Source organism: Cydia splendana, chromosome 4 (genome assembly GCF_910591565.1).
Source record: "Cydia splendana chromosome 4, ilCydSple1.2, whole genome shotgun sequence".
Taxonomy (NCBI): Eukaryota; Metazoa; Arthropoda; class Insecta; order Lepidoptera; family Tortricidae; genus Cydia; species Cydia splendana.
The window spans coordinates 8012260-8026609 of NC_085963.1; the positions used below are offsets into that span (position 1 = coordinate 8012260).

The window sequence follows — 14350 nt, forward strand, 5'->3', positions numbered from 1 at the left end:
ATTAGATGTGAATTGGATCTCTAAGTCATATCCTGTGGAAATCGTTCAAGAGTATCTCCAGAATCGCGGAAATTTCAAATTTGACAGGTTAGATCTTAAACATATCGTTATCGTATCTTGGTGATGTCTAAAAGATGTCTAATAGATGTCTATTTCAAAATCCGAATCGGGCCCTCAGTGTACGCTCGAATTAGCCTCTTGGTCACAACAATGTCATAACTACTAAGATGACAATTAAGTCTATTTTAGTTTTACTTAATAAATTAATGGTTTAGTTCAACATCATTTATTACATATTATTCAAAATGATCAAGTCTGAAATAAAGAAGCCCGACACGTTTTTGTACTTCGGGTACGGCAGTAATTTGCTATCTTTTCGAATCCATATGCTCAATCCTTCAGCAGAATTCGTCACTATAGGATGGGTCGAAGTAAGGACTTGTTAACTTGTTATATTAAATACAACAAATACACAACCATGAAAAAGGAGTCTACTTATCAAATACTTATAAATAGTGTAATATGTACATACTTTTCTTTGATGCTTTTACTTTGTTCTACTTATCTACGTGCGCTAGAGAGGAAGGTACTTAACTTATGTGCGTACATAGATCCATGTAAAGAAGTACTTTCTGAGCAAATGCAAGCTTACAGGTTTCTACAAATTTTGTATGAGTTTTAACAATATACATAATTAAGTACTAACTGACTGTCAAACATGTAGTAATATTCTATTCAGCTGCTTCAGTGTAATTATAACTAGCGACCCGCCCGACTGCGCACGGATTAACAAATTATACACCTAAACCTGTCAAGAATCACTAAGTATTCATAGGTGAAAACCGCAAAAAAAACCGTTCAGTAGTTTTTGAGTTTATCGCGAACATACAAACACACGTCTTGTTTTATAAGGTGTAGTGTTTATAAGTTAGTGAATTGGTTACGAGTAATATATATAACGATTTGGTGCACAGAACTACCGCGTGGATTTCATAAGATACTCGTCTTTTTGGGGTGGACCAACGGCAACACTCGTGCCCACGGCTAACGCTCACGCTTGGGGCGTAATGTGGAGACTACACAACGACGATTTGGCCCACCTCGATCAGTACGTAAAGCCCAGTCCTATCTACATGAGCTTCGAGGAGGGGGGAGGGGGCAGCTACCAAGAATAACATTTCTAACTAAATGCATGCCCTACTCCCCCTCCCCTTGACCATCGGCCATATCAACTGCATTTTGCACTTGTACCGGTTAAACTGTTTTTATACTATATTTGCTCACTTTTAAGGCAGTTAACTGAAACACTAATCGACTTATAATTATTTATTAAAGAACTCTATATTATTTATACTATACTTCATCATTCATCATCATCATTTCAGCCTATATACGTCCCACTGCTGGGCACAGGCCTCCTCTCATGCGCGAGAGGGCTATACTTACCTACTATTTATTGTTTTTATCAGTATTGAACAAAATTTTGCTGGTAACTAGGGTAATTCGCCAGTAACTGGCCAATTAGAAATTGATTCACCTATAACTAAACAGAGTTCATTTTAGTATAAGGTTTCAATAACTGGCCAGCCTTCAATAACTAGCTGCCTTATACTAAAATGAATTCTGTTTATAGGTGAATAGAATTATTTTTTAGTTTAGGGCGGCCAGTTACTAAAACCGGTCAGTTACTGGTGAATTACCTACTGGCAGGCGTGTCTCACTCCGCGATTTCGTCGCTTTGCTACAGGTAGCTAAAAGTACATCCGTTCGGCCCCAATTTTGGGGTTTGCCATAAGCCGCGCGTGGCGCTGTCGCCACCTAGCGGCCATATCTGTGCTGATCGTAACAGACGCGTTTTGTTAGAGAGTGAGTCTTCTGTACTTAGTACTATTATTTATTCTGTGCTACTGGGAAAAAAAATCCCACCTTTTACCAGTTGGTAACTACCTACTGGGAATAAAATTTCCCAGTACCTAGGTAGTTACCACCAAACCGACTGTTGGTGGTAACTACTGGGAATTATTTTTACCAGTGGTAAAAGGTGGGAAAAAAATTCCCAGTAGTTACCACTGGTAACATCTTGGTGGTAACTAGTGGGAATAAGCCTTAGGTGTCAACAATTTTGAAACCTTTATTTTTCTTCACAGTCAAGAAGGTGTCGAAGTGAAAAAATACTTCGCAAAGCATCTCCTAGTCCATACAACTCACATGGGAGACTTTACATGTCGGTGTTACATTCAAAGAATAAATCCACTGCCGCGAGCAGATAACGAGGAGATCCCAGTCGAGCGGTGGCCCTCTTGGGCCCTGAAGGAAATCATGATATACGGCGCCAAGGAACACGGCATGCCTGACTACTACATCAAGAATTTGAAGCGTTTGAAAGATAACGGGGAAGAGGGCGCCATCAGAACTTGGTGTCTCTTGGACCGCTACGCTCGGAATATGCCGTGCGAGTGCAGAGTGCCGGGACGTATACCAAGGGAACCATTGAAACTGGATAATAAATTAAAAAAAGATTTCAGGTGGACCACTGAGATAATAGAACAAAAAGACTGAAGATAGTGAAAGATGTTTGGGTGCAACAGGGTACAAAACACATTCTTGTTTTTCTCTCTTTTGTGCTAGCAATTTTAAACTCCGCACAACTAAAAATACTAAAAATATTTATTATTTTATTTTGTTTTTTTTGCATCTAAATAATAAGTAACATGCTATTAAGGCGCCGTGAGTTCAGGTTCTTCTCTCACTCTCACTGAGCGTGAGTGAGACTGCTGTGCGTGCCCGGGATATCATTGTTTTTGAATTGTTATTTTAAGTTAGTTTGTATAAAACAAGTTATAGCCGAGTTCCAACAAAAATAAAATATCGAATCTTTAGAAGCAATCTGTTGTGCAAAAATTTATAAATTTTGTAATGGGTGCGTTTTAAACCTATGTTCGAGATTTTTTTAATCGAGCAAAAGTTTTTTAATCAATCAGAGGGCCTACCGCGAACCACGTTCGACGTGTAGCCTATGTCACACTTACGTGCGAATTTACAAGTGCGACAGAGAGGCAACACGTGGAACGTGGTTAGCGGTAGACCCTCAGGTTTCGAATCGATCAACCACAGTCTGACCTGGGTAAGTGCCGATGCAGTCTAGGATGGAACATGCTTACCTAAAAGGTGTCTATTCACTATCGATTTAAAAAGATCAAAGGTACTGTCTGCTAGTGAATGTGATATCGCTGGCCCAATATTACAGGGTTCTATGTTACATTTTCAAGATAGTTGAAATTCAACTTAATGTCACTATGACAATGTTCAAATTTCAGTTCGATAAAAGTGAAACATAGAACCCTGTAATGCGATATAGATTCATGATACACATGTTTGGGTTCAATTATAATGAAAACAACAATTATTTTTGCAACTTTTTTATTAATATAAATATTAAAATTATTATTAATAGGTACTCGGTTGTCATTAAATTAAATAGGTATAATAATAAGTGTCATTCCACCGTTACGGGCACAGTACTCGTTTCCATCCGTCGTATTCCTTCTGAAACCCGCGCTGCCAAAAGCGTACAACTTAAAAATTAAAAATAATCGTTAAAGTTAAACAAGCTGCTGTGTCTCTCCGTTTATAAAATATGGAACCCTATTGTCTAGAAGAGTAACTAACAACTAAGAGAACCCATTAAAGCGGCAGTAAAGTTTATACCTATTTATTGTAGTATGTGACTATCGGTAAGTAGGTAAATTCATTATAATTTCAATTATCTACGCCTGCGGTCGGCAACAGGCTGCCCGCGAGCCTCTCTGGCTATTTTGTAAGTAATATTGACAAACGACAATATCTGATAAAGTCAAATATTAACAAAGTGCGACCCGCGTCAACTTTATTAACTACTATGTGGCCCTTGGCTGCTAAAAGGTTGCCGACCGCTGACTACGCCACAGATGATGTTAAATGGTTAATGGTGTGGAGTGACAGATAGGCGATTCTACTTCAGTCTATAGGAGCAAATACAGAAGCGTTCGTCGTGCTTTCGTATCGGCGGAATGACCCGTACATCGAACACTACCTCAAAAGTTTGGTGAAATTGTATCTAAATTGAGCATAGAGCACAACGCTACCCCGACACTTACACCATTACACAAACACACACACATCACACAAGGAACACAATCATTTGGAAATATTATATTATTATCAGTCAATAATTTATGCGCACAATATAATTACTAAAATGAGGTATGTATACAGCAGCTACGATAAAAGGTGGAAAAATCACAATATACTAAATACTGTCGAAAACAAGAGCGCAAGTGATAAGACAGGCCGCAGGGAACGCGGTGTGAGGCAACGTTGTGCGAGCTCGCGCGGCCACTCCGCCCTCTCGCGCCGGCAACCAACACAGTAGGACTCGCTACCAGCGCTGATCGTTCATGCGGCGGAGCGAGGGAGGCGGAGTGGCTCGGGCCACTCGTCGGTGCGCGCCGGCGCGGCGCCTCTGGTCGGCAATAATAGTTGGAAAACATGGCTCTACTTTCAAACCACTATGCTAATCGGTACCTACAATATTTGCATAAATTGAGCAAAAGGCACTATGCACTTTCTAAAATTAAACAATTATTTGGATTTCAACTTTGGAAAATAATTTGAAATCAAAACTCTTGTGAGCTATTAAACTACGACGAATGCAACGTGCCTTGAGCCCGACAGAGACGCACGCTCGCCGTCGCCGCCATCTCGCGCGGGCGCGATATGAAAGGCCACGGTGCATCGAACGGAATCACATAAACCATTACAATATTTACTGCTAGCCATTCGTTACATATGCCCCATGCCCACCCAACCTTTACTGAATTGTATTCCTGTGGCACGGTCCGGACCGCGCAGTCGCGCAGTCAGCCAACCTGCATTCCGCTAAGGCTGGATGTTTCAAGGCACTCGTTTACACTTAGAACACTAGTACAGCGCCTCACAGACGCTGCATCCGATGTCCCTATATTTTTACTTGTGGCGTGATTACCGATTATGTTGAAATTTTGAACTAGTTAATTAAGTATAAAACGTGTTGAATATAACCGCAGGCCCGCGTGAGGCCTCGATCGCGATACCGCGTCCGCTCATGGACGTATGAAGGCACTCGGTTCGCCGTGCGACACCTCGCTTGCGAGCGTTAAGTACAATCCGGGATGCACATTGGAATACTATGTTGTTTCATTTCAATAATTTCAGAACTGTACACTTGACACCTATAAAAAAACCATGACACAATAATATTGCGTAATTTATGTTACTATAAGTATAGATATTTGCATTGTTTTGCATTGCTATTTAAATTACATTTACGCAAGTCCACATTATATTCAGATACAAACATTGATTAACGCGCTCGTCCTCTGTTCTGTCGCATTTATAATTTCTTATAAACATAAGTTAATATCCGACAAACAGAGCATCATGGCGAGACTACAATTAAAAGTAGACTGCTCAAAACGTGCGAATGAAACAGCTGCGATATATATTATGTGGTGTCGTATTACCTCTCAACAAAGAGTTCAACACTCTGTTGGCACGTTCCGAGCAGAGAGCGAGTTGTTCCGATACATTAGTGCTGCACGATGCGACTTACTTAACTGTACATTATGTAAATTTTCATATGCAACAATAATAACACAATTACTATTTAAATATGACTATAAATTACAATAATGTTTATTGTATAATTGATATAGAACACATTGTTTTCATAGTAATTATTTACATAAGTGTATATATTATATCCTGGAAATTATTAAGAATTACATGGGTAGATTTATTCATGTCAATACATACGGCTATAATTTGAACTATTATTATAACAAATAATAAGTAACAATAATTAGATATAGGCTAAATTTAGAATTCAATTATAATTCAAGTCTTTACTGATAAATCCGATTGAAACATTATATTCCATAGATACCATTAATTTAATGAAAAACTAAGGATCAGACAATGAGTATTACAATATTAAATTATTAGAACAATTTGTTTGACCAAACGTTTTAATGACATCTTGAATATTCTATTAATGACGTTGGCCGGTCGAAGTGTCATACAGATGGCGCCAGCATAACTTGCTCTGTCAATCCCTAGAATTGTGTTTTTTTTTATGGTCTGGATGCCAGCCCTTTAAGCCATATCACATAGAACAAAACTAGAGAAAGGGGCAAGCTATGATGGCGCCATCCATGCAAACCTTTGACAGTTGCCAACCCCATTATTAATTTACATAACTTCCATAGCAGCATGGGCGGTAAAATGTTTGTCACTTCTAACAACAAAAAGCACAAGATGCAGAAATAATGATGTATAGCGTAACATTAACATCCCAAAGATGTGGCGTCAATATAGTGGAGTCGCGGCAGTCGCGCACGGCGGCCGGCGGCCGGGGGTTCGATATCAGGAAATTAATAACACAACTCGTACACCATCTTACACCTACACAATAATATAAAAATTACATCTTACTCGATAAACTTAACATTAATAGGCTATGTCAAATATGACACCGATACAACTATTGATTGAGGTAAACTATATAGGATTCGCGTCCGTCGACGGACCGGCTTAAATATCGCCAAAAATATTAATTTCCTGATATGAAAACGAGTCGTCAGACGCGGGTCGACGCGTCAGTAACGAAACCTTAACGAAATAATTAACTAGATTTTATTCTAGATAACGTCACCTCTGCAAGTCGGCACACTCCGTATGCAATAAATTACAGTTATAAATGCAGAGAAGATTTAAGACTTTCCCTTAAATATATAAATTTACACTATAAATAAAAATAAATCGAGAGCGTTCGCGCGACACGAAGCGGGCCGCTTCGGGCGGCGCGACGCGGCACCGCAACGCGCGACAACAATAATAATAATAGCTCGGCTCGAAATACGCACAATCGACGATCGTTTAAAAAATATATACAGCGACGCGGACGCGCACTCGCGGGTTCGGCGGCTCGTCGAATAATTCGCTAACTACGCTTACGGCTAGGATTCGAAGTCGGTCGGCTCGGCCGACGGACCGGAGGTAGATTCGGTTGGGCGGCGGCGGGGTGGGGGTGGCGGTGCTAGCAGCCCGTGGCGGCGGGGTCGCGCGAGTAGCGCTCGTCGCGCAGCACGCCGTTGGGCCCGCCGCCGCCGCCGCCGCCGCCGCCGCCGCCGCCGCCGCCGCCGGGCTGCAGCTTGAGCGATGGCTGCGGCTGCAGCGGCTCGGCGGCCGCGTCGTCGGAGGCGTGCGAGCGCAGCGAGGACAGCTCGCGCACCCACGAGGCCAGGCGCCCCGACACGCCGAACAGGTTGGAGCCCGACCCCGTCGCCACGGCGCCCACGTTCACGCCCGGCAGCTCCTGCTCCTCGTCTGTACCATACAAATTATCATACATACAATTTAAACGTTACGACTTCGCAAGTTACAGGTACCTATGTGTGTATGAAATTTCCTGAGTGAGATACATTCCATATTAGAAATTTGTATATGGCGTAAAGTTTGCAGTATCATTAATTATTCTGCATAGATGTTTGATTATGTTTAATTACCAATTTCTTTGTTTATTGAATTAGAAATATATTTAACGTACTTTTCGTTTAAAAATTAATATTGAATAAAAACGCAACGAGGGTTTTCAAATTGTGATTTGGACTACTAGTACATTAGCCCTAATTAGAAACAACTATTTATTAAGTAAGCGAATATATACTAGCAAATAATAATAAAACTAATATCATGGTGGCACATATCATGCGTTCACTTTAGTAAAATACATCAAACAGCAAGGAGCAAACTCCAAGTGACCACTTGCGTGTACCGATACACCACACTTGCTAATAAATATCAAAAACACAAATTATTTAAGTATTTGATTTATAAATAAAAAAGTGGCACCACGTCTATGAAAAAGAAGGAAATCCTCCGTTGTTTGTCAACTCGACAGGCTCGACTATAATAAAAATATCCTTTATTGATTTAATTGCTTAGTAAGATGGGTGACATAGAGAAAGCCTATCAAACAATAGTTGCTATACCGAGTGAGCGTCGTATTACCGCCATGCAAATATGGTTACTTACGATAGATCAGCAAGGGGCCTGCTCGGAGCCTTCTGAGGCATGACGTGAGAAAAAATAAACGCTCTACGTAAACGCGATTTTGGCCAAGAGAACGAACAAGCATTCTTTTAGGTTCTTCCAGATCTGGCGGTTTGCGAACAGCTCGCGCTCTGGGCATTGTTGAATTATCCCAGTTGGCGAACCTTTCGCAGTCACATTCGGGGACCGTTCGTCAGACCTGGACGCACCCTCATGTTTTAACTTTTAAAGCAAGAATGCTCATTCAGTCGTTTTGTTTTACACTTTTACTTTCTGTATACAGTAAACAATACATTTTTACATTGTACTGGATTTTTTGTAATTTAAAAAACCAATTCTTTAAATCTAACTCTACTTACGAATTATACAACCCACTCCATGCCCACATGACTTTGCAAAACATGCACGAAATAGTTTATTTTTTAGCTTAAAAAAAATTAAGTAGGGTCTGTTGACCTCAAGCAAAAGATTATAACTTTTTTTAATTCTACGTACACTTCAGTATGTGTTATTAGTACAGTCACCTGCAATAATATGTTACACAACAAAGGCCGCAAAAATATCTGACACGATCTTATTTGTAGAGCAATAAGAGCGTGTCACATATTTTTGCCGCCTTCGAAGAGGAACATATTATTGCGGGTGACTGTACAGGAACAAATAAATAAGAAATTCTAAGCAAATTTCAGCGTTCAGCAGGAATAGAATGTGACGGAAGGTCTACTTTTACAAGCCCTTACTTTTGGTTCGGGGAAAATAAGTGGGAGAAATAAAGATCATAAAATCCTGCCCGCGAAAAGGAAGCAGGAGAGCTGAGGCCCTTGAATCAAAAAGGTTACAGAACCCTGGATTAAAGGGCTAGTGTTCCGAATTACGCTCACAGCGCTCACAGCACGCTCACGGTCGGACCGATTCACGCTCATAGCGCTTACATGGGATATCGTGACGTCAATGGATGGCGCTCATGGTGCTCACACTCCCAGGCCTTAGAGCATTTAATAACTGGAGTCGCCTTTAAGAGCTTACCCCTCTGCCGAAAAACTTGTACAATTGTGCAAACTTTTGTATGGACTGACATGGCTATTTGTACGTTACGTACAAATCATGAAGAAATAGCAATACATTTGACGTCCCCTCCCCCGCAAAAATTGGCAGACTGTTTCGTAAAGAAAATGATAGCGATGGCATCTCCAGTTACTAAATGCTCTAAGTCCCAGGCGTAAGCACCTTGAGCGCAATCGTCAAGGTGACGTTTGACAATGACAGGACAGGCGCGAAAAACATTTCAGTTAGCTAACTGATTTGGACCGGCAGCCAGCACTGTAAGCGTTGTGAGCGTGATTCGGAACATAGCCAAGGAAAAAACAAATAGGTGAGTACTGACCTTGAGCAGACCGCTGCAGCGCGAAGAGCTCCTGCCCCTGCGGCGTGTGGAAGAAGGAGCGGTGGCGGAAGTAGGGCGCGGCCGTGGAGGAGAGGTCGTTGACCAGCTGCAGGAACGTGGGCCTCTGCAGCGGCCGGTGCGCCCAGCACGCGCGCATGAGCTCGTACAGCCGGTCCGGGCAGTGCTCCGGCCGCTCCATCACGCCGCCCTCCACCACGTAGCGCAGCACTTGCTCGTTCGACAGACCCTGAACACGCAACCGGGTTGTATTCACTATCCTAATGAGACCCATAGTACGAGGCGATGGTATCGTCTTTGGTCGTTCCATTCGTTTTTCGTCAAGTTCTTAAATTAGTCCTATTCTGCTTTCGTCACTCATTCTACATTCGTCACAATCGTCGGTGGCTTTCAATGTAGAATAAGTGACGAAAGCAGAATAGGACTAATTTAAGAACTTGACGAAAAACGAATGGGACGACCCAAGACGATACCGAGGCGATTTGGTAGTTGAATTTTAAATGAAGGTGACATATTCAATATAAGCTGCACATAGTCTAAGGGCCAATTGTACCAGCCTACATAAGTAATAGTAATTCGTTAAAGTTAGAATTAGACCAAGAAAAGTCTGCAGCGATTTTGATAGCACACGCAGTGCAAGTGTTATTTTAAACGTCAATCTTCTATGAAATTATGACGTATAAATAACATTTGCACTACGTGGGCTATCAAAATCGCTGCAGACTTTTCTTGATCTAACTCTAGCTTGTAGGAAAAGTTTGACAGTTCTCTATGGTATGACAGCTGTCGGCGCCATATTGAACGTTTCAATTTTTTACGAAATTTAGTAGGGACAGGGATATAATATTTACATATTTTTATGTTCGCGAATACCTGATATGGCTGCATAGCGAGCGTGGCCATCTCCCATAAGACGACCCCGAAACTCCATATGTCACTACTACTTGAAAACACCTGAAATAGGAACAAATTAATTTTAAACACCCATATATTTAGTTAAAATCAAAAGCAATGACGCTGGCGGTCTAAAGTCGGACCGCGTTAAGTTTTCATGGCAAGTCCTACGTCGAGTATGGAACTTATGTATGAATTGTTACTGCCAAGTGTGTGCAATGTTAGCATGGTCAGACTCAGTCTAAATGTCCAAACACACAGTTGTGAAATTAAGATTTTATTTGGTTTTATTAAAACTATACTACAGTGAGTTTAAGCGTACTTCCTGGCAACCTCTTATATAAATAAATGCCATTTTAAAATACACAAAATTAAAAGATTATTTTTATTTAGGTAAATTAAGTAACTCACCCCATCTTTTAAGCTCTCGGGGCTCATCCACCTAACGGGTAGCAGGCCCTTAGAGCCTTTCCTATAATAATCAGTCTCATAAATGTCTCTGGTCATGCCGAAGTCCCCCACTTTGACCGTGAGGTCTCCGGCGACCATACAGTTCCGCGCCGCGAGATCGCGGTGCACGAATTTTTTGGCCGATAGGTAGGCCATACCGTCGGCTATTTCTATAGCCATCTGAAACAAATATGAATTTATTAATAAAAGTTTGCTTACAGTAAGTCGTGTTTTTCTTGACAGAAATGTCTCCTTGGTGGTCATTCTTTAGACGGAGATTTCATATGATGTAGATTTACCAAAAGATGCATATTTGTTGTAGTTAAACTAATTCTATCTTATAGTGAATGATTACACACACATATAGGTACGTAGAGTACTTACTAATCGCCAAAACGGAATGAATAAATGAATGTGACTTAGTGACTAAATGTAAACAAAAGTCACTAGTAAATTCATCATTCTTTGACAATTTCTATATGGCGGTTTGTTTACATAGTTAGCAAGTTCCATAGAATGACACTTTAGTATTATTTCGTGCCCGTCGAAAAATAATAACGAAAATAAATAGTCCATAGACTCTCAGCGCCATTTAGGCCACCGATTGCCCACGAAATGTACCACGAAAGTAAATGCATATCCACAAAATCCGCTGGGCTGTCCGCGGGACACCACGCCCAGCAGCCGCACCACGTGGAACGTGTCAAACGATATAATCTCACCTGCAGTATGTTCTGCAGGGTGGGCGGCGGACCGGCCGACTCCTTCTTGGGCAGCGAGTTGTCGGAGTCGGGGCGGTGCGAGCGCAGGTAGGTCTTGAGGTCCCCGTGCTCCATCAGCTCCATCACCACCAGCGTGGGCTGTCCGCGGGACACCACGCCCAGCAGCCGCACCACGTGAAACGTGTCGAACGCCTTCATCACTGAAGCCTCGTTCAAGAACTCGATGCGCTCCCTGTACAAATATTCCTTGAATTCATACCACGACACTCATGACACGTAATGAGCAGACATCGAAATTTTGTGAACGAAATTTTAATAACAGGTAGGGAGTTCACAATAATCGATACTTCTCTCATATACTAGTGATCACTCTAAGTTTCGTAGTACCTATATTAAAAAAAATTAACATGAAACAAAATATACTCAATTCCCTTCTTCTTTATTTTAAAGGGATTTTGGAAACTTCTTTCATATATTTTTTTTACCTATCGATCATATAAAATATGCTTTGTGTAAACTTTATCATCGACCCCGAAATAATACTTACAAATAATGTACAGTTACAAACGAAGCTGAGATTATTTAATTTATCTTTATAGGAACTCCCTACCTGTCATTAAATTTTGCCCCCTAGAATCTGATGTCTGGTAACGAGAAATGTTTGGATTGTTTGTCCTTAAAAATGTAAAATTAATAGATCATTGAAAACATTTTTTTTTACTAAGGGTGGTATTCCACCTATCCAATATCTTTGTCTCACATTTTGATTAATGAGAGATTGAGACGCAATAACATTGGACCAAGATATTTGACAGGTGGAATACCAACCTTATACACATAGCTCATGTCGAATCAATAACTACATCAGAATTTAAATAAATACCTGTCAGTGGCATGTTCATTGACAGTTTTCACAGCGCATCGAGTTTCTGGCTTTAATTTATCAATGCCTTTCGCTATGCCTTCATATACCTGAAATTAAAAATAACGAGATTAGCAATATGCTGAATACAAATTCGAATAAAATGATTAAACACAGCTCAGTCAATGGCAAATTGGAATAAATAAAGCTACTGTCCTTTAACATCCAAGAAAACTAACAGTCAAACATTACGTGAACAGTCTCCACCTCCTCAGCCGTACATGTTAGCGCACAACACCTCTGGCTTCAGATCGTCAATAATCCAGGTTCAAAAACAGCCCTCACCATGCCGAAGGATCCTTGTCCGAGCTCGCGCACCAGCTCGATGTTGGCGCGCGGCACCTCCCACTCGTCGGGCACGTACACCGTGGACACGTACTCCGGGTTGACGGACGCGAACAGCTTGTTGCCCTCGGCGGGCAGCAGCAGCCCGCGCCGCGCGTACCAAGCGCCGCCCGCCAGCACTACCACCACTATGAGGATCCCGCCCACCACTCCCCAGATCCATTCGTAGCCAGATTCCGCGGCACGCTCCTGTACAGAAACCAATTTCAAATCAAATATTAGGTCATTACCTATGAAATTGGCGTTTTGTTCGGAGAATTTCAACGAAACACGAATTTCCATACAATTAATTTTGCGGATATTTTTTTGATGGCTAATTCAAACCAAACAAAATTTTTCCAGTAATTTTTGACACCTTTAAGGTATGTTTTCAATATCTCCATTTCTTGAAAATTGGTACCATTAGAAAAATATAAGTAATTTTAATACTCGAACCGACAGCACATGAAAAGACCTATTTTCAAGGCTTAATTCTGAACACTTAACAATAAAAAATAACAATTAATTGTATGTAAAATCGTTGTTTATTGAGTGCACTGTAGTTTTATTGTAATTGTGTATGTACTTTTGTAAAAAAAAAAAAACTAGGATCAGACTTATATCTATGAACAAAAACGCCAATTTCATAGGTAAGGACCCAATAATACTACATTAATTTATCATAAATTAGTATTATCGAGGCGAGAAATGAAAGCCCGTAATATAAATATCACTTGAACCATTTACTTTTACGTTTTAACGATTGTAATCGTGAAATTTTGTTTTATTTATTTCGCTTCATATAAATTAATATACCTACAAATCATCGCCTTCTTTTCTTTAATCCAGTAACTTTGTCAAATTTTGTAACCTGGCTCTTTTGCGTCAAAACCGGTAGTTCTGATTTTTTGCAGACTTATTTATGATGTTGGCCCAATGAATAATAGAAGTTTGTGACTTCGAGCGCCGAACGCTTTGTTAAATATCGAAAAACCCGCGAAAATTTCGGTTTTCTTTTAGATTTGGACGATTATAACCCTAAAGGACTAGTTTTTGATAGTGCCTTCTCAGGACGTTTTTAAAGTGGACTAAATTTGCTACAATACGAGACTGGAATTTTTTCTGTACATCTAGTAGTTTCCGAAATAAAACCTTTCAAAATTTACATTTTTTTGAAATTGTGTTTGTAGGGTAATGTATGTGCAGGGAGTATGCACTTTTGTCTCAGGCGATGCAGCTTGGCACGATTGTTCCTAAGGTCAAACAAAGCTGATTTGAGCCGGTAGACACGAGATCGTACCGTGCCTACCCCCCAAAAAAGGGGGGGAAATGGTCGGCTCCCCAGGTGCAATCTATGCTATATTTCTTCCTGCTCTTAGCAACTAGGGCAAGTTATATATCATTTTCATCTAATTTAAGGACGAGCACATTATATTCATACTTTTAAAACGCCAAGTTAAGTGGTTTTTTTTTTACATTTTTAACCTTCGGCTTTGGCCATAATTA

General features: G+C 40.7%; 2 protein-coding genes across 2 annotated transcripts in view; one reads left to right on the top strand and one right to left on the bottom strand.

The window, feature by feature from the left end:
• Positions 1-233: 233 nt before the first annotated feature.
• LOC134789786 (gamma-glutamylcyclotransferase-like) lies at positions 234-2559 on the top strand. Its single transcript, XM_063760433.1, has 3 exons — positions 234-431; positions 975-1108; positions 2148-2559. Exons 1-3 carry the CDS (start codon positions 306-308, stop codon positions 2557-2559), a joined length of 672 nt encoding a protein of 223 aa, XP_063616503.1. The 5' UTR covers positions 234-305.
• A 2755-nt stretch (positions 2560-5314) lies between these two features.
• The window catches only part of LOC134789841 (insulin receptor-like), a 154900-nt gene continuing 145864 nt past the window's right edge, over positions 5315-14350 (bottom strand). Inside the window, exons 20-26 of the mRNA XM_063760507.1 lie at positions 12806-13054; positions 12482-12570; positions 11599-11830; positions 10838-11056; positions 10406-10486; positions 9515-9761; positions 5315-7404 (exon numbers count right to left, since the gene is read on the bottom strand). Of these exons, the coding sequence (XP_063616577.1) occupies positions 7115-7404; positions 9515-9761; positions 10406-10486; positions 10838-11056; positions 11599-11830; positions 12482-12570; positions 12806-13054 (1407 nt within the window). The 3' untranslated portion in view covers positions 5315-7114. The remainder of the gene's footprint in view (positions 7405-9514; positions 9762-10405; positions 10487-10837; positions 11057-11598; positions 11831-12481; positions 12571-12805; positions 13055-14350) is intronic.

What these genes read in the sequence shown, in the direction of transcription:
- LOC134789786 (XM_063760433.1), top strand. Translation starts at nt 306, where the DNA reads ATGATCAAGTCTGAAATAAAGAAGCCCGACACGTTTTTGTACTTCGGG. An exon ending in TCACTATAGGATGGGTCGAA is followed by an intron (nt 432 to 974) that starts GTAAGGACTTGT and finishes TTTGGTGCACAG; the next exon opens with AACTACCGCGTGGATTTCAT. An exon ending in GATTTGGCCCACCTCGATCA is followed by an intron (nt 1,109 to 2,147) that starts GTACGTAAAGCC and finishes TTTTCTTCACAG; the next exon opens with TCAAGAAGGTGTCGAAGTGA.